This window comes from Danio rerio, chromosome 23, assembly GCF_052040795.2.
Source record: "Danio rerio strain M-AB ecotype USA chromosome 23, GRCz13ab, whole genome shotgun sequence".
Classification (NCBI taxonomy): Eukaryota; Metazoa; Chordata; class Actinopteri; order Cypriniformes; family Danionidae; genus Danio; species Danio rerio.
Window position 1 is genome coordinate 26,513,861 of NC_141043.1, and position 24,987 is coordinate 26,538,847.

The following is a 24,987-nucleotide window of genomic DNA, read 5'->3' on the forward strand; positions in this document are numbered from 1 at the left end:
AATAGACAATATTAAAAAAAATCCAGATTCTATGGATTTAATGACAGCCGCAACATAACCAAACATGTTCATCCTATGTCTTACCTTAATGTAATGTAAATGTGTTTTTTGCAGAGGTTTTCACAAGATATTGCAATATTGTATAAAATTCAACTTAAGTTACCCACATAAATCTTTAGTAGACATTTATTTATTTATTTATTATCTTTTTTTCACAGCTAAAATACCATTTTGTGCATTAAGAGAGTTTCTATGGTTATTAAAGTGTATGAAACCATAGATGTCAACAAAGAACTTTTATTTTAAGCATTTAATAAGTGTACTGCAGAGATATGTCGCAGAGTCTTGTGCAGCCGGCAGTAGGTGGCCACTCTGGAATGTGCAAGAAAGTGACCTTGATCTGGTGAAATGGTGTTTTCTTAATCTCATGTTGTCTTCCCTGTGTCTGAAGGTCAGAGTATGGCGCTACCTGAAAGGCAAGACCATGGTAAATGGAGAAGTGCTGCTGGATGGAGGAAACAAAGTGATGATCGGTGGGTTTGGGGACCCCCATATTTGTGACAATCAAGTGGCCACCGGAGATACCCGCATTTTCTTTGTCAACTTGGCTCCTGAGTACATGTGGCCGAACCACAAGAACAAACTGATGCTCAACTCAAGCCTGATGAGGATTACTCTCCGCAACTTGGAGGAGGTAGAGCACTGCGTTGAAGGTAAAAAAAAATAATAGTAAAAATACACTCTCCTGACTCAGCATAAAGCTGCTGGCTGTGTAGAGATTTGAAAGTTAGAAAAGCTCCCATGGTAGTGACAGCGCTCTTGATTGCAAAAACAGGTGGTGTTTTCTCTTCTAACTGCATCTTCGTTCTACCTAATGATGCAAATCGTGTTTTGTGACATTAACCCTTTAGGTTACATTAATTCAGCTTTTTAAATCAATCTTTCTCTTGTCTTTGATTCTTTTTTTCAACTTCTGTTTCCTTTTTTAACTCCTCAGCTGTTCTTATTGAATTTTCTTAAGCCTCAGGGCCTTTAAAGCTAAGCATATTATGTGCGCCCTCGCTAGCAATCAGCCACTGACAGTCAATGCTCTCGAAGGAGGGTGTGTCTGTTCGCTAACTGAACACCTCCAGGGCCTTTGACTAACCTGAGTGAAAGTCCAAACCTCTACCTTTCCTTGAGGGAAATCATTTATAGAGCTGGAGTGGAGATACTAAAACCTAACGGCAAATCTTCAAGCTATGTGGCCCTCGCATGGGCCCCTGTGTCTGTGTTATGATGGCATTCACTGCTTATTTCCACATTCCCCAGGATAAACTGTTAGAAGTAAGTTTGCCTATTTGGGGGGAACATAAAAATGTATAGTACAAATAAGACCAGACAGTTTTTGAAACTCCATAGTGCTTTTGCTTTATTAATGTAAATGTAAAATAGTGGCTGTCCTTCTACTATTAATGGCAAGTTCCTTTTTCCATTTTGTAAGTCAGCAGTGCTTGTAGTTTAATCTTGTTTAGTGCTCTACATTGCTGGCAGCAGTACAAGCAGAGAAAATACACATTAGTCTGGAATACAACAGAGCGTTTGAAGCTAGCATCACTCTTTTAGGTCCAATCGATTGTGTAAATCGGCACTCTGCATCCTCTTTGCATGGCAGGTTGTATTGTGTAGACCTATTGACAAAGTCTGGTCCGTTTTGTTTGTGGCTTATTCTGGCCAAGAATCACAGACTTTATTGGAAAGCTTTCTTGACTGACTTTTAAAAGTTAGAAAGTGTTGTTTGGTGTGCCATATTGAGGGCAGGGCGTATAAAGATGTTAACACTTCTAGTAACAACACAAAAGTGTTGGTTAAACACTTTGAAAGCACCTTAAAAGAAAATGCTGACACCTTACCAGAAGAAAAACATTCACTGTAGATTTGTTCAAAATTTCTGTCTAAGAAGTACTGATTTTAAAAACCTAGCTCGGGAAATTTTAAAAAATAATATTTTTAAGGAAAGTTAATTACATTTTTTGTTTATTTCTTGAATATTTTTTCAATGATTTATAATGAATTGCTACTATTCGGGCAAATTTGGTAAAATCTAAATCAGTCTTTATTGTAATTTAACAATAAACTACAATAATTGTTTCAGGAGAATTGATAATTTGTGAAACTCCTAGATTATATAGTTAAACGGATATTTCATGCGAAAATGAAAATTGAGTTGAGCATTCTTGCTGTTGTTGTTTATCTTCAAACACCTAAAGTCCATCTGTTGAAGGTCCAATACACTAAAACTTTGATGCTTCAAAATGTACATTAAGGCATCATTAAATAAACTCATTTGAGTGAAGCTACATGAACTACACATTTAAGTTAGTAAATAAGATTGGCATTGGCAGATCAACACATTGGCAGATCAACACAGTCTTGCAGTATTTCATTAAGTCTATATATAAATATACAGTTGAAGTCAGAATTATTAGTCCCCCTGTTTATTTTTCCCCCAATTTCTGTTTAACAGAGAGATTTTTTTCAACACAAATTTATAGCATAATAGTTTTAATAACTCATCTCTAATAACTGATTTCTTTTATCTTTGCCATCATGCGAGTAAATAATATTTTGCTAGATATTTTTCCAGACACTTCTATACAGCTGAAAGTGACATTTAAAAGCTTAACTATGTTAATTAGGTTTACTAGGCAGGTGAGGGTAATTAGGCAAGTTATTGTATAGCTGTGTTTGATCTGTAGACTATCGAAAAAAATATAGCTTAATGGAAGTAATAATTTTGACCCTAAAATGGTGTGTGTGTGTGTGTGTATATATATATATATATATATATATATATATATATATATATATATATATATATATATATAAGACGAACTACCAACCTACGTCACACGACACTGGTTGCAAAAAGAGACCAGTTGCAATTGCATATCATGTCGTGTTGTAGCGTAATATGGTAATATGTAAAATTATGACAAAAAAACATGTGATTTTGATGACATTTTTAGATTATAATCTAAAATCATGCTGAAAGACATGAAATGCCATCCGTCTACTGAGACATTTCCCTGTTGATATTGGAAAATCACAATAATTAACCTTGAAAAAGCCAAAGCAGCGCACACACTACCAGATTACTGTTGTTTTTGCAACAAGGAAAAAGGCTAAACACATGTGGGCATTTCTTCTTTCTTTTTTTACTGAATTAGTCTGCAGTAACGAAAACAGGAGACACATTAGAAACAAACAGATGGTCAACCAGAAAGTAACTCAGGATTATACAAAGAGTGGCCAACATTAAATACACACATTCCTAATAAAAGTCCTATCTCACACTCAACCTACTACAATTACTATGATATAAATACAGCACTACAACATACAAAAGAGAGAGTTTGACATAGAAAGTCAATAGCGACGTCTTTGCTCTGCTCAATGACAGGCTGAGGGATGCCAATCCAAATGCATCTCCAATCTCCAAAAATATAAATAATTAAAATAGGCACAATCCTTATCAATGAACTGCATAAATGTAATCTAAACAAGTACATTCTCACCTAAAAAAAAAACCAAAAGTACATTTTATTTTCCAGCAGCTGCAATATTTGTCAAACTGTAGTGAGTTTATTGATCTGCTGTCACTCTATGTGGGTGGAGTAATACAGAAAGGTGAGGAGGCTGTACGAGTTCTGATTTTACAGAATATCGCACTGCTGTTAGCCAATCAGATTCGATTTATATATTTAGAATATGTCAGAAAACTAACAAATTTTCACTATTTTTGAATGAGTTTAAGCTAAAAAATAAGAACTGTTTATTTTTTAAGGCACAAAACGTCCCTTCTCCGCTTTTTGTGCTACTGAGATTTTTAGTAAAAGCTACTGCAGAGGAGACACTGTCTTTTTTAAAGACTTCAAAAATCTTAAAAGATTTGATAATGGGGCATCGTAGCAGCCGAGTAGCATATTTTGAATTCACCCAAGCCGGGTCTAGGTGTTGAGCTACTGAAAATAAATGCTGCTCTGCTTAATGAGAGGCCATGTGCTTCATTTAACAAATGTGATTCTTTTTATATTGTAATGGGATTGGATCTCATTTTACACACAAGATGCTCAAGTATACCCTACAAATAGCAAACAGCTGCGCTCAGAATGACCACCGGTTTTGTTAAACACGCAGCTTGCGAATTCAATTCTGAAATTGCAGAGTCTATAAACACAGAGACTATGTGCTTCAAAACATTCACAAACATTGGTTCTGACCTTGCTTTTGACATGGTTAGACAAGTATACTATAATTCCGGCCTTGAATAAAAAGTGCTGCCCTGAAGGCTGGGTAACTTGGAATTGTGCCTAATGGTGTTCAGACTTTGTTGGCTAAACTGAGCTGGGGATATTTGATTTTACCCATCAATTATTTAATAAAGCCTGACCTTTTATTGAGGAGTATACATTTTTCTCCTTCCATTGTCCCTATTTAGTGTCCATGTTTTAGACCTACAGCAAAAAAAAGAGTGTGTGTGGTGGAAGGAACAAGATCGTACCTGCCAGTCTGACGAGCGTATCCTCTCCTCTCTCTTCACCTCTGACAGCTTAGATAGCACTGAGAAATGAAAAGATTCCAAACCAAAGTTGAGAATACTGCTGTCAAAGCCAAAGTTTTCTTAAGGGAAGAAAAAAAATGCTGTTTATAATGACAAGATTGGGAGGGTGAAATGTGATAACAAGAAATTCTTGATACAAGTGTAGACTGGAACGCTTAGAGGAGAGGCCTTGAGGCGTCAAGTTCTCACTTGCTCTTCACTGACACAGACCACTTGGGTTGTTACATTAAAAAAAAACTTGGAATAATTAGTTCATTGGGATAAGATGCATCAAATACATATTCCGTTAAACCTAAAAAGACAAAATGTTTGAGTAGCTGATTTCCAGCCAATAACAACGAATGGTGACCAAAGCACTCAAGGAAAACATTTGTTGAATAACGTCATTTTTTTCCATACATAAATGATCATATGGCTTAATTTGGCATACAGCAAAAAAGTTATATTGGTCAGTTATCGTAGTTTACAAATGCTCCATTTTGGAGCTTGATTGGTTCCCATTCAATTTCACCTACTGTACTTGTTTTTATATCGAAGAAAGCCACTCATAATGATTGGGAATGACATAAGCATGGCCAAATTATATTTTTTGAGTCAGATAATCTTTTAAATCCCGTTTTTTTCCACAATTGGACTTGGACTTTTCGACATCCAGTGGATAAATTCAAGAATGTAAGTAATCAGAGAGATTTTGGCGCTGTGTGGTAAATCAGCAAATCAAATTTGTTCCTTTCTATGAAGTTGACATGTGCGAACATGTTGCTTTTCAGCATTTCTCTGACTTTGTTTGCATATGTGGAAGCTAATTCATTAAATGCCAAACTGCACAATAGTGGAAGCTTGTTTTGGGCTGTAAGGTAATAATTTAAAGAAAAAATTGACCTCTTTCAAACCATCTCTGAACCCTTGAATAGGGTGAATTAAGTCAGACTAACTACAAAAAGGAACAGCTGGAATGCCGAAGAAAATTGGGAAGAAAAAAGATGGCATGGACTCTCGTATTAAGTATTGCAGTAGCTTTTGAATTTGTGGAAAAAGTGATGAAACATGAGCAGGGAGAATGAAAGAAAGAAATATGATATTGAGATTTTTTTTGGTGTGACTCTGTTCATTGCAGTGAACCTGCTTTATGATTAGTCTCACTGATTCTTTTTCTCTCAAAGTTTCCCTTAAATGATTCCTTTTTTTTCATTTCTCAAAATAGGTTTTCCTTTATATGTATGATTTCCAGTTTAAACTAATCATTAAAAATTGCTTTAAAAAAGAATCTTTCATTTGTTTGTTCATCGTTACCAAATCAGTGTTAAGGTTCATTCACATTAGAGATAATAAATTGTACTAGAGATGATAATAATGGAGATCACAAATATACAGATCTAATAATCTCTACAATCTTCGAAAAAAAATCAGGGTGTCAGCGGGGTCTTAGAAAGTAATGAATGTTGATAAAACAGTTTGGAGAAATCTAAGCCCCTTAAAAAATATTAAAAAGTCTTAAATGTTCCTTTACAAGGTATTAAATTTTGTATATTTTTCGGTTCAGTTAAAGTTTGCATGAATTTAATCTGTGAATATTAGGATGTTGGGTAGTTTTTGACATTGCTAAAAATCCGGCTAGATTCGACATCATGCTGCTTTGTTTACCACAGTAACCAAGGCAACACCATTATTTCTGCATTTATAGGCACCAACTGCTGGATTAGCATTTTTTTCAGTTTTTGAATAATGTTTTGATGACGCGGTGGCGCAGTGGGTAGAGCTCTTGCCTCACAGCTGGTTTAAGCCTCGGCTGGGTCAGTTGGGTCATTTCTGTGTGGAGTTTGCATGTTCTCCCCTCATTCGCGTAGGTTTTCTTCGCGTGCTCCGGTTTCCCCCACAAGTCCAAAGACATGCGGTACAAGTGAATTGGGTAAGCTAAAATTGGCCGTAGTGTACATGTGTGAATGAGAATGTATGGTTGTTTCCCAGTGATGAGTTGTGGCTAGAAGGGCTTCCGCTGCGTAAAACATATGCTGGATAAGTTGGTGGTTCATTCAAGGGACTAAGCCGAAAAATGAATGAATGAATCTATAATGCTTTAGTTTAGAATTAGTTTCGTACATTGCTGTAAGTATTTGGTAAATATACTGCAAGTTAAAATGTCTCCAATGTTTCCAGTTGAAACCTAAATTGGTTATGATGAGGTCTTAAAATATATGGAAAGAGTCTTAAAAAGGGTCTTAAAAGGTATTTCACTCTTTGATTCCTTTATATAACCTGTAAAAAGGTACAAAGATAGTCACTGGGATTGTACACTAAAAGTTAGGTTTTGTACCTCTAGTTTAGAGTTAAGAGTTAATTTTGAGAGTAAAATTGTTACCTGAGGTTAATTTTGGACCTTTAATAGGCTTTGTACCCCTCAGTAAAAACTGTACTTTTTTGGTGACAGTGTAAAAACCTCTAGATCTAAACGAGAGTTACAATATAGGTAGGTTGTATGTTTGTTTGAAAGAAAATGTAATCATGCTGGTGTGGGTGCTTTCTTGCTGTCTTTTTAAAATATTTCTCTAATTGTTCTTCAGTTCTCGGCCTGTCATGAGGGGCAAGCAGGTTCAAGGGGCCCAGTTCAAGTTGAGCTTTAGCTTGAGGACAGAGGGTCCAGTCCTGGTGGTCTCTTGTGATAATGAGTTTGCAGTTCATCCAGTCAAATGCTCTAGATTGTGTGTGTGTGTGTGTGTGTGTGTGTGATAGGTTTGGGAATGAGAGTAGCAGGTCTTTGGGAGCACTTCCCTTTTATACCGGCTGTTTGTGTAAGGAGGAGGCCTGGCGTGCCTCTGATTCCACATTGCACGAAGGTCATCCTGCCTGCACTCAGCCCTGAGCAGGTAATGATTAATAGATCAAGCATAATTGAGGTGAAGGACTTCCTCAACCCCTTCTTAATGGTCTTAGGATGAGAATCATTGGAGAAGGGTCCTCTCAGAAAGAGGCTTTATTTAAAAAAAAATCACCGCTCTGTTATTTCAGGCTGATCTCCCTGAGCCAGACCCGAGGCCAGGGATTTCCAAATGTGTTTTATGAGATTTGGGAAACCAGCCATCGGTGAATGTAGCTGAAAGCTTGTCGACACCACAGTATAAGTATTAAGGAGCTGAATCATTGGTAGGAAATGTCCGTGATGTGTTACTGATTTTTATTTTTATGCAATAAACTGTTTCTAGCTGCACATGTACTTCAATAGATTAAATGGGAACTGGATAAATTTTTTCTATTCTGCAATTATTGAATATTTCTGTCATGTTGTTATTTAGTCTGTAATTTCAGGCTTTAAATGTCCTTGAAGTGCTTTGCAATGTGCAGTATTGTTCAATGCATGATGTAATTTCATTAAAAAATGAAATTGTAAAATGAGGATGTCGGGGTCGGCATAGAGTAGCTCCACCCCTTTAAAAAGAAACAGCCAATAGCATTTATATTTTATTACATCTCTGCCAGTGAGAGTGGTTGCGGTCAATTTTATCAAATGAAAAGCAAATCAGAAGCATCTTAAAGGGGGCGAAACATGTCAGATGCAAGATAACATTGATTGGTCGGAAGATTTGATTTGAAAAAATCGTTGATCCATTTAGATCTAAGATGCCCAAACTGGGGCTTGCCATCCCATGCCTTTAATAGAAATGGTCAATTCTAATTTAATGCAATTGTTTGTTTGTTTTATTGTTGAGCTACAAAAAAGCAAGCTGGAATTAAATGTTGCAAATGAGTCAGATTTATTTGAATGTTCATTGTGTCATGAATGGAATTGTTTGTAATAAGTTAATTATAAAATGTAAAATAAATATATAATGCATTAGTTAGCCTAATGCGAGTAAGGTAAAGCTTTTTATTTTATTTGTTTTTTAATATTATTTAAAATAATTAGGAAATTACCCATGGCAAGTTTGTAAAACAGTTTCAGTGTTACCTCTAGGAATTTTTCATCTGTGGTGGCAGGCCTTTTACACAGATCTACCAACTACTTATGGCTTTATTTCAATGACAAATGTCGTAAGCACAGTATTACAAGCTGAGATCGCATTTATGTAATACGAGCATACAAATCTTTTTGTTTGCACTCCGATTTTCTCTGTTCGTGTACTTCTTGCGCACCCTCAAATATACACTGCTCAAATGCAGATTTTCTTGTGTGCTCTCAAATAAACGCTGCTGAACTGCGAATTAGTGCATTTATGTAACAAGTATGTCTCCAACATTTATTAGGTTTGCTAAGGATATGTATAAATGTCTCCAATAGACCTACAGAGCAGCATTAAAGCATCTTGAAGTAAAGTGAAACGGCTATAAACTCCAGCAAAATAAAGTCATTGTATGCAAAGCCATAGACCTTTATCTATAAAGTATAGTTATGGGAACTGTGTTTATCTTAACTGAGGCTACGTCGTGTTTGCTAGCCTCACACATCACGCACCTGTCAGTGAGTCAGTCAATCAGCATGTCACCTTAAAGGGCTAAACAAATAATGCACAGCACTACTATGATTACAGAAAAAGTTTTTGCTGTTATAATTCACTTACATTTTAATTCTTTTGGTGCGAGTAGAACCTGCTATAAAAAAAAAAAAAACGACCGAGTGTTTTGAATGAGAAGCTGTAATGTAGCCGGGATGAATTTTGGTGTGGTGCCCTGCCATGGAAGAATGAATGTAGCGGAAACCATGAGTTTAATATATTTACTTTCGACCCACAGCTCTCAGCTATGTTTGTTCTTTGGTCATTCATAAGAAAAAGTTTAGGCACCCCTGATTTTCATGGTAGTGGCAAACTGCAAGCTTTTGGATCTTCTAAATGCGAACATTTTGTCACTGTTTTGGAGCACACTACCTTTTGTATATACTGATACTAACATGTAATGTAATGTAATGTAATGTGTATTTATATAGCGCATTTATTGTGTATGGACATACACCCAAAGCGCTTCATAATCATGAGGGGGGTCTCTCCACACCACCACCAGTGTGCAGCATCCACTTGGATGATGCGACGGCTGCCACAGGACAACGGCGCCAGTGCGCTCACCACACACCAGCTATTGGTGGAGTGGAGAGACAGTGATAGAGCCAATTCAGTGGACGGGGATGATTGGGAGGCCATGATCGTAAGGGCTGATAGAGGGACTTTGGCCAGGACACCGAGGTTACACCCCTGCTCTTTCACGAGAAGTGCCATGGGATTTTTAATGACCACAGAGAGTCAGGACCTCGGTTTAACGTCTCATCCGAAAGACGGCGCCCACTGACAGTGTAGTGTCCCCTTCACTTTTTACTGGGGCATTAGGACTCACTTAGACCTCAGGTTGAGCGCGCCCTGCTGGCCTCACTAACACCACTTCCAACAGCAACCTAGTGTTCCCTAGTGGTCTCCCATCCAGGTACTAACCAGGCTCAGCCCTGCTTAGCTTTAGTGAGTAACCGATCTTGGGCTGCAGGGTGATATGGCTGATATTAACATCTAATAAACATTTTTAAATATATATTAAATCTTTTTAGGTGCAAAAGAGATCTTAAAAATGATCAAAAATGGTTAAACTTAACTGTTTAACTCTAGGTGACTTAATTTTTTCTATTGATGCCTTGATGGGATGCTTAGACTCATCAACTTGTATCAGCATTTCTTGACATTTCTTAAAGTATTTATTGGGTAGGTACTTTCCGGTAGGTTGATTTACAGTATGTTGATATACAGTGTATTACTGGGACTTTCTCTTTGGTGTATGATTAGAAAATGGATGTACTGAGAGGCTAGAAAAACTGACAAGATATTAAGCAGGAGGGGGGACCGAGGGCTGAGAATTATACCTGTTATAGTTTCCCAAGTTATTACATTTTAAGATTTTAATTAAACCCTGAAACCTCCACGCTTGCTTTGAATACTAATTAAGTTTGGGAATGAGAAAGGCATGAAACAAAAGGATAAGAGTGTTTCACAGCCCTTTGCTCACCTCTCATTTACTTTATATTCTACTCCTTCCTGTAGAAAGGACAAGAGTTTGTCTTGGCACCAGATTTGAGTCTGTGTCTGGGTTAATCTCTCTAACAGACATCATTGTTTAAGCAACACATGTCGTCAGTCTCAAAGTCAGATAGATTTCATTACGCAGAGTTCAAAAATGTGAGGAATTCTGTGATAAATTTAAGCAAACAGAGGAAACTGCATTTTTATTGACTATTAGGTAATATCTTTGGCCATGTTACCTCTATAGGGATGCAGTTTTGCCATTTTTATAGTAAAATAAAAATGAAGTGCACAGATTTTTTGACGATGAGGTCATTTTGGAAACAGAAATATTTAGTGTGTTTTGGGTTTCTTTAAATGCTCCAGAATACAGAGGTGTCTTTACAGTTTGTGTCTTAGAAACTGTAGTGACTACGCACATAGCATCTGCTATTTGAAGCTTTGTCAGATCATGAAAGAGACACCACAAAAATATAAATATTGGGGATTTTTTTAATTTGTTTAATATAAAAACTGTTTTAATTAACTTATAAAAAACATATTTAATTTGAGTTTGAGAAATGTGCATAGTTTTTTTCCCTAAATCCTAATTTTCTCACCAAAGCCCTGTAAAAAATAATTTCAGAGATACAATGTCTGCTTCAAGCAACTGTCTCATCCATGACAGCCCTGCTTTCATCTGCCTTATTTCCTTCCAAATGCTTGACGCCATGACCATTCAATTAGCAGCGTGCTTTTCACGCCATCAGAGCGGAACACATTTTCACTGGACCCTGACATTAAAGTCAAGCTTAAATAGAAATCATAGTCTGTAGCAAGTTCCTGTGTCTAATGAAAGAGGAATTTAAGTTTTCCCTTAACCTCAGCACTTTCTAATGCCTTCATAAAAAATGAGCTCTCAAATTTCATTTAACTGAGGCTAATGCCTTAAATTAGAAAGTCGTGAACCATTTTTTTATAATCTTGAGATCTTAATAATTATTTTATCAGCATATAAAACTTCAATGCAGTCAAAAAGCCAATGCAGACAAACTGAATAACAAAAAAGGGAATTAAAACAATGACTAAATATGTGACCAAATGATAACACGTCTCACTGGTGCCAGATGAATCTCTGGCTGTAACAGTGAATGCGGGTGGATTATCCACATTAACCACAGCAGCTGTCTATCCCTTCACATTTAGTCCAGTCTGAAACATTGCCACAGATCTCAAGGAATCCATAACATGTGAAGTCTCCATATTTATAATTCCCATTGTGTCTGGAATGCAAGGGGTTTTCCAGTCAACTACCCATCCAACTCCTTGACACCAATAGATAATTTCATCCTTACAGGGAGTACTCAGCCATACTAAAGTACAACAGACAGGTGACCAGATTGTACATACTAGATGTAGAATTGTACACTCAAAACTTACACACGCATATTTATTGAAAGGGGAAGAAAAACCTATTTGTGACTTGTGTAAGAATATTTTGATGATAGAACATATTTTAATAGAATGTGCCATTTTAAATGGTATTAGATAACTTTTTTGGGGAAATATTTTAATTGAAATGTTTGAAAAGGTGCCTTCTGGAGCAATTTTAGAATATTAATCTTTAATCAAACTAAAAGTATATATGTATATATATATATATATATATATATATATATATATATATATATATATATATATATATATATATATATATATATATATATATATATATATATATATATATATATGTGTGTATATGACTCTTTTCAATATTGTTGCTATATGTGTGTTTTTGTTGTTTTTTTACAATGTATGTTTGTTAAGAAACTGATATGATTATATATTGTACATTTAGTATATGTTTTGACATGAATATAGTGTCAAAACTAATTTTTTTCAGTGCTGCTGATATGGCATTAAAACCTAAATAAATAAAGTACAAAAGACAGTGTTGACTATATTGGATCCTACAGTAAAGTCGCACCTCAAAAGAAACTGCATGGTAAACTTTATTGCATGGTAATTATTAAATTGTTAGTAGTGATTGTTTGATATGTACTGTGATATTAGTTTTGTGTGATTGAGTTAAATTTTTAACTTGTGGAACTGTTTAAATATGGAAACTGTCAGCAAACCATACCAGTGTGCATTTACTTTGAAGTCTACAGTCTTCCATGCCTATTCAAACCGATTGTTGCACTGAGGGAAAATTTAAAACAGGATGGAAATAACTTATTATGTCTAAATTATGATGTAAGTTTTATGTAAAGTGTAATGTTTTTTTTTTTAGTGCTTTTTAAAGACAAGTCAACCTCAGAAAACTGTGCAAATTATGTCATGGCCCCTTTAACAATGGAGCTAGCAGAATTATGTGACTTCTAGAATGCCTACAATTCTAGAATTACAAAATTAAATGCTCATTAAAAATTAGAAGCTTCTTTTGAGAAGAATATTTTCAACTTTTGAAAGACATGTCTGAAGTTAAGTTATGTTTCTGTTAGCATACATTTAGGTAATAGAGACAGTCATACTAAAAGTCATAAGAAAAGCGGACACTTTACTGCATGAGGTCAATTTGATTGCTACGGCCATTCTCTTAATGTATGGCAAGTTCTTTTGTTTTTTGTAATTGAAATAACATTACAATCTTAGAAAAAGTCAGGTTTTTTATAGTAATGTGTGTTCTATTTTAGCAAAGTTGTATTAAAGAATTGAAAAATAGTGAAATTGCTTTTGTATTTTTTAGTGTTAAGCAAGTTTGTTGTAGATTTAAAATGGCCTACCAGTTCTGTACCAACTAGAGAATCCAGTTTAAGCTGGATTTTCCAGAAGGGTTTGTAAAGCTATGGCACACAGGACAACCACCTGTCCAGCTAAAGGCTGGTCAAGAGTTCACCCAGGACGATACAATCCACTTTTACAGTTTGTTTGCTGAGTGAAGTAGCCCATGACAGAGGGGGTTCGGTGCCGTTTCGTTTGCCCCTGCTGGAATGTCAGTAGCTGTAAGGTGTAAAGCACAAAGAGCACACAAAAGCCCAATAACACATGCTAATGGAGTGTGTGCAATGTGTGGTGCCTTACTTGAAAAGGAAGAATCCATTCATACAGGGCCAGCATCAGCATGAAACTGACCTGGCATGAGTAAATCATTAAACTGGACCAACACTGACGGTTTTCTGCTTTCTAAGTGTACTTGAAAGGTCACGGAAGAACCTGTCCTGCTTAAATCAGCAGTTCATCCTCCTACATGCCTCAGTCAGGTTATAATGACCTCGCGTTGAAAAATATTGAGCCTTTTGGTTCTTGCTGCATCCTATCAAATGTCTTTAAGCTTTCCCAGACTCGACGATCACAGGATGTCAGTGTTTTTTATTTGCTATCTGGTGACCGTTTCCATGAGGATGTTGAGATTCTGCTCTGTCCCATTCTCTTTTGCCTCCTCTTTGTCATTCTTGTCTAGATTGTTTCCTGCTAGTAGTTTATTGTTCTATTTTGAGCTCATAATGGTTTCCTCTCATCATCTGGCCAGCATCATGGCCATCCACAACTGAAAGACTCTGATATGTTTGACCATAATAGATAAATGTTTAATGGATGTGAAACAGTAGCTCCTGAAAAGTGAGGAAAATGTGCCCCTAGCTTTCCCACAGTCCTCCGTATTACAGAGGCCTGTTGAGCATACCTGTAATTAGACTGGAATCTGGCCTGTAAAGCTGCCAGTGTAATAACCACCAGGTGCAGACCCGAGACCTGCTGCTGAGGTGCAGCAGACCCGACCTAATTCTCTACTCAAACATGTACTTATTAAATACAGCGTACAGTTTGAGTGGGAGTTGGTCTGTGTGCACATCCTGTAATTTAAGATTACCAAACACGTTTTTTTTATGGGGGCCGATGAGTTTATTATCATCTTTTTGTTGCATAATTTACAAATTGAGGGCGCAGTGGGTAGCGCTCTCGCCTTACAGCAAGAAGGTAGCTGGTTCGAGCCTCAGCTTGGTCAGTTGGCATTTCTGTGTGGAGTTTGCATGTTCTCCCTGCGTTTGCGTGGGTTTCCCCCGGGTGCTCCGGTTTCCCGCACAAGTCCAAAGACATGAAGTACAGGTGAATTGGGTAAGCTAAATTGTCTGTAGTGTATGTGTGTGAACGAGAGTGTATGGATGCTGGAAGAGCATCTGCTGTGTTATACATATGCTGGATAAGTTGGTGGTTCATTCCGCTGTGGCGACCCCAGATTAATAAAGGAACTAAGCCAAAAAGAAATTGAATAAATTAATTTAGCAAATTGCCTTGTCCATATTTACCGACTCTCCCATCTCATTCTGTCAAAACCTGAAATACTACCAAACCTCAGAAGTTGCGTTCTTTTTCATGACCAGGTCACTTGGTGCGTGACTCGCCGACTTTTCCCACCTCTCAGTATCCTCCACATTGTTCTGTGATGCTAACCACACATACGCATTTTCGCCATTAAATCAATTATATTTAATATTTAATGCTTGTCTCCTATATAAGTGCATTGTTTTTTTATGAGAGTATAAGGGTATTAAAACCGATACATTGCTATTTGTAGATACTGCAGTATACTATTTAGCATATTACTGCCTAAGCCTAATTTCAAATGGAGGTAAATTTCTTAATTCTGGAAATCCAAATAATACTTCTACGAAAATGATAAATACAAAAAACAAAGTGACCCTGAAACCGCAGTAATGGCTGCTGAAATCCAGCTTTGCATCAAAGAAACAAACATTAAAGTTGACATTTTGAAAAATATGTTTAAAAAAATCTGTCATTTTAATTATATTTAATTTATATATATATATATATATATATATATATATATATATATATATATATATATATATATATATATATATATATATATATATATATATATATTTATTTATTTATTTTACTGCATTTATGATTAAATAAATGCAGCATTTGGTGAGCAAAATCGATTTTCCTACTGATATTTACTGATCTAAAGAGATTTTGCTGTGTTATAAATCCAAAAATTTATACAATCACTGATGTTTTTAAATATTTGAAATACATGCATTTACTTTGTAAAGTATTTCTTAAGTATTTCTGTGTATTTGTATTCAATGTTTTTGTCTTAATATTTACTTTGAGTCTTTGGAAACATTCAGGTACAAATTTGTATGTTTTTTAAAAAGTGACTGATTAAATAATTTTACTTTTCTTTATCACACAAACACATACACACACACACACACACACACACACACACACACACACACACACACACACACACACACACACTCAAACAAACACGCACACTTTCATTCACTGGCCTTTTTATATTTTACATTTAAATTTGGCTATATTGACTTGCCATATGCAGCTATCTATGCTCCAGATCACTTTGTTTTCAAACAACGTGGCGTCCTGTTCCAGCGACCCTGCTGGTCTTTACTCAAAAGAAGGCCTCTTAAGTCAAGATATCTGTCTGGCTCAAATGAACTTGCCTGGTAATCCTGTTGTTTTAGCTAACAATAGCAAGGAAGTGCTGGCTTTCAGAGGCAAACAGAGATATTTGACACGAAACCGCATCATGTCTGCGCACACACATAGCTGCTAGCAGATATTTAAGAGTTTGACACATAGTTTTAGGGACGCTCACGTTCAAATCTCCGGCATTCCCTCTCACTTTCTCACACACATGCCCATGAGAATGGCAGCCTGCTGTGCGGAGCTGTCAGTATCTGTAAACCAGTGGCCTTGTGGAAGGAAAGGGCCTCATTACTACTCTCTCATTACAGAAGCCGAGCATGCGGGAGTAGGAAGACAGGACTTGTAAAGAAGTTGTGGCCTTTGTAGTAAATAATTTGCTTATTGTTTCTGGGCTTAAAACATGGTAGTTCATAGTTTGCAGTTTGGCCATTTTAAAAGGAGGTTTATATCAAGTGTCAGTCAGACACAGGAAATGGGGTTTGGGAAATGTGTTTTTTTTTAAATGCTTTTTTGGTTAAATGTTACTTGGTTTAAAGTGAACCATTCGTATTTGAATTATTGGGAATAATTGTAAGTGTTTACATGGGTCAAAGATAGGCCTGTCACAATAATCAATATATTGACCAGATCGCACAATACATGGATATGACCTTACTAATTTTTGGTGATGCAATATATATCACTTATACACAAAAACTAATTTTAGCAACATCTTAGCTGTAAAAAAAAATCCATAATTTTACAGTTTGTTTCCGGCAGCTGAGTGCCGGAAAGAAAACGAAAAAACAAACGGCCATTACATTACGGAAATTTACTGTAAAATAACAGAGGTTGAATAAAAGAAATTTACCAGAAATTTAAATTTAAGAAAATTTCTGTAATTTAATGTCCGTTATTTTACAATAAGTTTATGTAATTTAATTGCCATTATTTTACTTTTTTTCCCGACACCCCAGCTGCTGGAAATAAACAGTTTTTTTACAGTGTGATTGTGTGACATCTCTATCTCTATTGGAGGTGTCAGTGTCAGTATGGTTAAAAAAACACTATAGTTTTTACCATAAATTAATATAGTATATGTGGGTGTCTGACAACTGAAAATAGATCGGGTAGCTGATATCGCAGCCTCAGTTACTTTTTACCTTGCACTTTTTTGCTAAAATTTATTATTATTTATTTAGGACATCTGTTTTCACATTCTGATGTGAATTCAAAATTTCCCATTTTGGTGTCAGTAAAATATTTTTTTATACATTGAAAGAATATTGAATGTAGCTAAGGTGCCTACTTTAATGCTTAAAATATCTGTTTGAGAAAATAAAATGTTATTTATAATATGGATAAAATAATGCTTTACTGTCTTTCAGGTTCTTTTTTGACTTGTACTTATAAAAATGTATATGAAACATTTGAATGATAGTGGCAACATTTAGTAAAATTACAGTTAATTTAAAGCATAAATAGATAAAATAAAAATAAAATAAATATATAAATAAATAAAGTGTTTTGATATGTCATTAGATGATTCTTTTTAAATTCCCCAAATTTTTTTAGTGGTTAACAACATTAATATTTTAGCGTAACTAAATCAACTTTTTGTTAAAAAACATGCTGTTTAGAGATGCACAATATATTGTTTCAGCATCGATGTTGCAATGTGATCATTCGCTATACTGAAGCATACACAATGACGAGTTTGGATTATAATTCAGCATTTGCATGTTTTTTAATGCCTGTCACTGTATAATGACCTTAAAAACATTTAGGAATAATACATTGTTCCATTTGAAAATTTAACAATGACAAATTTTATTGAATTATTTTTATTTTTATCATTCAGTTACTGTACTTCAATACTGTTAGACTTGTATTTATAGATTGTTATGCATAAAAAATATTCACAAAGTATGCAAATACAGAAATGCAGCACAGACCACAATGAAAATGTGTGGGGGGACCCAAAAATGTTAATAGATTGTTTATTAGATTTTATGGATATAGATATTTATAAATATTTAATCTATGAATTGATCTGCTTTTATATACAGCCATGAAAATTCTGACAAACATTATTGGCTGTTTTTTATTTCTTTACAGTTTAAATTAAGTGCATCGGTCTTGAAAAAAGAATCCATTAACTTACACATCAAATGACCATTAAACCAATTCCATTTAAAAATATTGAAGGCTATTAGTTGCTAATTAGTTATCCTAATAAGAGTCTTAAATTCCTGGATTTCTTAAGAAAAATAAGGCCCTAGTTGTGCATGTAGTTTACTGTGCATGCTGTGTGCAACACATTCTCCTTTTCAAGCTGTATTAGCCCAGTTTAGATTGATATGGTGGTGAAAATCTAGTATAAAGACTGGGAAGGAGGACGGAAGAAAAAGGGGATAAAGGGTAAGGGGACAGAGAAACTGGAGCAGGGGAACAGGGCCAGCTCTTCTGCTGTGTTTTTTCAGCTCATGTTGGGATGAAGTCATGGTGAGAGCAGCCAGAGACCTCTTGCTCTGCTCTTCACTGCTAGTGTGTTCTTTTTTTTGTCTCACACACACACATACACAGATACACGCATCCCATCTGGCCAGCTGGAAGGAAGTGGTTTCTACAGGTGGGATATTCCTTTATCTCTTCTCTGGAGAGAAAGAAGGAGAGAGCAAATGAAGCCTCAGACTCTGTGTTTTTGCGTACACACTAACCACACACAGACAGAAATGACTCTCACATACACGCTGGCACCTTTATTTATTATTTCAAGCCCAGACGTTGATGGCGTCGAACAATGACTCTGTTTGTCTTCTCCGAAATCAGTGTCTTCATGTCAGATTCAATCAGATTAAAAGCTTATCCGTTTGAACTGCGTGCAGAACGTGAAAGTGAAGTGTCATTTGCTTTATACCCTGAGGGGATAGTTCTGCAAAAACACACACGGGTAGACGCCAGCTTGCAGAGGTTTCTGTAAAGTTGAGTTTTTGTTTTACTTCAGACCAGTTCAAGGGTATTTGTACGTTTATTAGATAGAACATTAGCTATGACAGTAATATACAGGTTATATTTTAGGTTATTGCTCAAATTGTTTTTGGTGAACATCTTAAAGTCTGTGTGATTCAAAATTTGATTACTTCCAGTTGTATAAGTAATCGCATAATTTCCTTGTAGCAAACTAACAGTAACAGGGGCAAGGTTAATAATACTGAACACTTACATTTTCAATGGATTAACTTGCACTGATTAATTGTTCACCTAAAGAATAGCAATGTACTCTAATAAAAAAACATTGTACATTTGAATATCACAGAGACTTAAAGGGCTTTTCAGACAGAAAGTTTTTTTCCAGTTTCCAAAATTTTTTTTGAACTAACATACTGCACATTTAATGGACATATTTGACCATCATGCTCACGTTTTCGATTACCTTATCATGCACACGGTGTTGTAAAAGCATCTTTTTTTTCACCATTCCATTGTGTAAACCATGTTTAAATATCTATAAATAAATGTGTTCTACTGTATGTGAATGACCTCGAATGTGAATGAGGGATTCATTTGTTTCCAAACCCCTCTTTAGCATGATGCTAATCTGCGCTGATTGGCCAGATGACCCGGTTTGTTGTGATTGGAGACAGAGAGAAATGCCCACCACAGCTTAGCAACAATTTTGAAGTAATCAGAGTGCAGAGTGTATGTGTGAGCCCAATGCAGAAGTCCATTAAAGCAATGCAGTTAAGCATATTGCTCTATTTGTGATGATCTGAGTGGGGATCGAACCCGGGTCTGCGGTGTGGTTAGCAGTAGCTCTTACTAGATGAGCTAAGTCAGCAACTGGTGGCCCAAGAGCAGAGGAGGAACAAAGTGAGTCCACAACTGATGAATTTAAAAAAAAAATAATATAGTCTTTACTGAGGTAAATTTGACAAAAAGGAGAGATAATATCTCTCTACAGCAGGGTTGAAAAGTACAACAAAAATAGGAAAGCCGAGCTTCCTGAAAATACATACAAAATAAAATAGACACGAGGGTCTCAAAACAATCAAACAGCAAAATAGCAAACAAGTCTTGAGAACAAGCAAAAAGTCTTGAGAACAACTTAACTGGAAACTGGACGAGGCAGCAAGAGGTTTAGTTCCGGACTGAACATAGAGCAGCATACAAAGCAGTCTTATATAGAGCAAAGAACAGGTGGTGGTGGTTACGCTGATTACAGGAGAGTTTAGAGGAACAAGAGTCATTACTGCCATCTAATGTTGAGGAGTATAGGGCAACATGTGCGCCCCCTGGTGGGTTGGAGGATGCGATAAAGTGCTGAGATATTACAGTAGCCCCTCCTCTAAGAACGTCTCCTGACGTTCCCTTTGTGCTCTCTTTGTGCCTGGTGGAATTCCTTGATGAGGGAAGGGTCCAAAATGTCTTTAGCTGAGACCCAGGTGCGCTCCTCCGGACCAAACCCATCCCAGTCGACCAAGTACTGTGTCCTCCCTCGTAACTGGCGACACTTAAGTAGTCTGCGGACCGTGAAAGCAGGGTGGCCATCAACAATGCGTAAAGCAGGTATGGGTGCTCTGTTGGGATGCAGGGTGGAGCAAAGAACCGGTTTTAGCTGAGAAACATGAAATGTCGGATGTATCTTCAGGGCACTGGGTAGTAGAAGCCGGTAGGCTACAGGATTGATCTTCTTAATAATCTTAAAAGGACCAACATAGCGTGGAGCCAACTTACGTGACTCTACCCGCAAAGGAAGGTTTCGGGTCGAGAGCCATACTCTTTGGCCAGTTCGGAGGGAGGGTCCTGCCCTGCGATGTCTGTTGGCCTGTTTCTGCTGATTGTGGACAGCCTTTCTCAGGGAAGTACGAGCTTTCTGCCAGGAACGCCGGCAACGGTGAATAAACCGGGTGGCAGCTGGCACTTCCACCTGTGGTTCCTGACCAGGAAACAAAAGAGGGGGAAAGCCATAGACACATTCAAAAGGAGACATGTTAATGGAAGAGTGATGTAAAGTATTGTGAGCAAATTCTACCCAAACTAAATGGGAGGTCCAGCTGGAATGATTGTCTCCTGCCAGGCACCTTAGCGTCTTTTCTACTTCCTGGTTTACCCTTTCTGTCTGCCCATTAGACTGGGGGTGGTAGCCAGAGGACAGACTGATCGATGAGCCAATGAGCCGCCCAAAAGCTTTCCAAAACCTGGATGAGAACTGGGGGCCCCGATCAGAGACTATATCCTGTGGGAAGCCATGCATCTTAAAGACATGTCTCATTAGTAGTTCAGCTGTCTGGTTCGCAGTGGGAAGCTTTGGTAATGGTAACAAGTGACACATCTTAGAGAACCTGTCCACCACCACTAGGATTACCGTATTTCCCTGAGACGGAGGCAATCCTGTAATAAAATCAAGAGAAATATGGGACCAGGGGCGACTCGGGATGGAAAGTGGGTGAAGAAGTCCCTGGGGTCGAGTTCGGGGTTCTTTGCTCTGAGCACAGGTGGGGCAACTAGAAACAAACTCTTGCACATCTTTTCGCATCATTGGCCACCAGAACTTCCTCAAAATCAATTTGTAGGTTCTGTTAATACCAGGGTGTCCTGAGGGGGAGGAAGAATGTGCCCACTGTAAGACATCAGAACGCATAGAGTTAGGGACAAATAAGCTCCCAGATGGTCCATTACCTGGATCAGGGTGATGTTGATGTGCCTTTCTGATTGAGGACTCCAAATCCCACAGTACTGGAGCCACAATTCTGGAGCCAGGCACGATAGGTTCGGGGCAGCATGGCTTCTCAGAAGGTTCAAACTGTCTTGAGAGAGCGTCAGGCTTGATGTTTTTGGACCCTGGGCGGAAGGAAAGTGGGAATTTGAAACGGTTAAAGAACAGTGACCATCTAGCTTGTCTAGCGTTCAATCTCTTGGCATTTTGTATGTAAGTGAGGTTCTGGTGATCAGTCCAAATGAGGAAGGGGTGAGATGCTCCCTCAAGCCAGTGCCTCCACTCCTCCAAAGCTAACTTAATAGCCAGTAGTTCGCGGTTTCCAATGTCATAGTTGGCCTGAGTCGGCGTAAGTCTATGGGAATAGAAGGCACATGGATGAAGTTTGTTGTCTGCTTTACTTCTTTGGGATAGAACTGCTCCAACCCCTATATCTGATGCATCCACCTCCAGGATAAAAGGCAACTCAGGATCTGGTAAAGTGAGGATAGGTGCTGAAGTGAATCTATGTTTGAGGGTGTTAAAGGCTGTACTGGCCTTATCGTTCCAGGTGAAAGGGGTATTCGCCTTCTTGGTCAGGGAAGTTAGTGGTTCGGCAATAGAACTGAAGTTCCTTATAAACCTCCTATAAAAATTTGCAAACCCTAGGAAGCGCTGCACCTCTTTGATCGAGGTGGGCTGTGGCCAGTCCAGCACAGCCCTAGTCTTGCTGGGATCCATCTGTAAGCTGCCCTTTGAAACAATGAATCCAAGGAAAGAGACAGAGGAAACATGAAATTGACTCTTCTCTAGCTTTACGAAAAGCCCATGTTTGAGAAGTTCAATCAGTACCTTCCGAACATGTATCACATGTTCCTCGGGGTTATGAGAGAAGATGAGAATGTCGTCCAAATAGACGAAAACAAAGATGTTAAGCATCTCTCGTAGTACATCATTAATAAATGACTGGAAGACAGCTGGCGCGTTGGCTAATCCAAAGGGCATAACTTGGTACTCATAGTGGCCAGTGGGAGTGTTAAACCCGGTCTTCCACTCATCCCCTTGCCTGATCCTGACTAGATGGTATGCACTACGGAGATCCAGCTTGGTAAAGATGGTAGCTCCTTGTAGGATCTCGAAGGCTGTTGTCATTAGGGGAAGAGGGTAGCGATTCTTGACTGTAATGCTGTTGAGACCTCTGTAGTCAATGCAGGGTCTAAGGGAACCATCTTTCTTACCAACAAAAAAGAATCCTGCCCCGGCTGGTGACGTGGAGGGGCGGATAAAACCACTATCTAGGGACTCATGTACATACTTCTCCATAGCAGCTCTTTCAGGCCCAGAGAGCGAATACAACTTTCCGCGGGGTGGGCAGGTTCCAGGTAATAGATCAATGGGGCAATCATATGGCCTGTGAGGGGGCAGTGAGGCTGCTCGAGTCTTACTGAAAACCTCAGCTAAGTCAGAGTATTCGGGGGGAACTCGGGATATCTCGGGGGGAGTATTGAGCGACTTGGGAACAATCTGTGGCTTGGGAATAGTCATGATGTCCAGGGGGATGGCCTTGGTGTGCCTGGGGGGTTCTGGCTGAGTCTCAAGGGGAAGAGGGCAATGGCAAAGGGTTGAATCCTTGGTTGACTGACCAAACATGGTGTTCAAACTGGACCCCTTACATCTCCAACTTACTATAACTCCTTTAGACCAATCAATAAGTGGGTTATGGGTTACTAACCAGGGGTGTCCCAGGATTATGGGGATCTTGGGGGAATGAATGATGTGAAACTGAAGGTTTTCTTCATGATCTCCAATTCTCACATGGAGAGCTGTGGTGCATTGGTGGATGTGGCCTAAGCCTAGCGGATTGCCGTCTACTGCTGAGACTTTAAGGGGGTTTTGCAGGGTTAGGAGATCACAGGAAAGATCTTGAGCACACTTGAGGTCCATAAAGTTTCCTGCTGCACCTGAGTCAATGAAGATCTCCACCTCGTGGGGTTGTTGGAGAGAGATGACTGCCTGGATGGTCAAACCAGAGAAAATGGGACAGGGAATCACACCTACTCTCGCCCCGGGGCCCCTACACCGGAACGAGATCTGACTTTTCCCGACAACTCTGGACATGTTGCCCGGAAATGACCCGGCTTCCCACAATAAATGCAGCACTTCTCCTTCATTCGTCGGGTTCTTTCAGAGAGCGAGATCCTTGTAGCCCCTAATTGCATAGGTTCCTCAGGATCCAGTGTGGGATAAACAACATTGTCATGACGGGTCATAATTGTGTCCTGCTCTCTCTCTGTCTGCCGCTCTTTAAGGCGGTTATCCACCCGAATGGCTAAACCAATGAGGGACTCAAGGTCTGATGGGGAGTCTCTGAATGCCAGTTCATCCTTGAGCTTGGGAGACAATGCATTGTGAAAGATCGCTCTAAGTGCAGATTGGCCCCACCCACTCTCGGTGGCCAGAGTACGGAACTCAATGGCAAACTCAGCGGCACTGCGGGACCCCTGAGATAGTCTTAGGAGACGGCGTCCTGCCTCTCCACTGTCTGCTGAATGGAGGAACACTCTCTTCATCTCTGCTAGGAAGAGCTGGAGATTAGTGGTTACAGGGGACTTCTTATCCCACAAGGCTGAGGCCCAATCCAGAGCCTTGCCCGTAAGGAGCGTAATTATATATGCCACCTTACTGCAGTCAGTAGGAAAACAACTAGGTTGTAGTTGAAAGATCAAAGTACATTGAGTAATGAATCCCCTGCAGTTCTCGAAACTGCCATCAAAGCGCTGGGGAGGGGGCAACTTGGGCTCAGGTGTTGACAAGGGAACAGACTGTGGCGTAATTACCTGGGCCATTGTAGTCTGAGAGTGAGGATTCAAGAGGCTAAGAATTTCGCATAAAGTCTGGTCATGCTGCTGAATAGCGGTGGCTTGTTCTGAAAGTGCCGCAAGAATGCGATCCACATTTGAGACTGGTGCAGCCTCCTCTGCTGGGCGGTTTTCCATGGTTCAGTCCTGCTGTGATGATCTGAGTGGGGATCGAACCCGGGTCTGCGGTGTGGTTAGCAGTAGCTCTTACTAGATGAGCTAAGTCAGCAACTGGTGGCCCAAGAGCAGAGGAGGAACAAAGTGAGTCCACAACTGATGAATTTAAAAAAAAAATAATATAGTCTTTACTGAGGTAAATTTGACAAAAAGGAGAGATAATATCTCTCTACAGCAGGGTTGAAAAGTACAACAAAAATAGGAAAGCCGAGCTTCCTG

The 24,987-nt window shown here is 38.3% G+C and overlaps 1 protein-coding gene across 26 annotated transcripts in view; it reads left to right on the top strand.

Annotated features, from left to right (window-relative positions):
- agrn (agrin) overlaps positions 1 to 24,987 on the top strand; it is a 467,750-nt gene that overhangs the window by 20,857 nt on the left and 421,906 nt on the right. For all 26 annotated transcript variants that reach the window (XR_015522907.1, XM_087305965.1, XM_087305966.1 and 23 more), the window contains 1 exon segment: positions 452 to 713. Coding sequence is in view for 25 of the 26 variants with exons in the window: in XM_087305965.1 (XP_087162091.1) it covers positions 452 to 713 (262 nt within the window). In the remaining variant the exon portion in view is untranslated.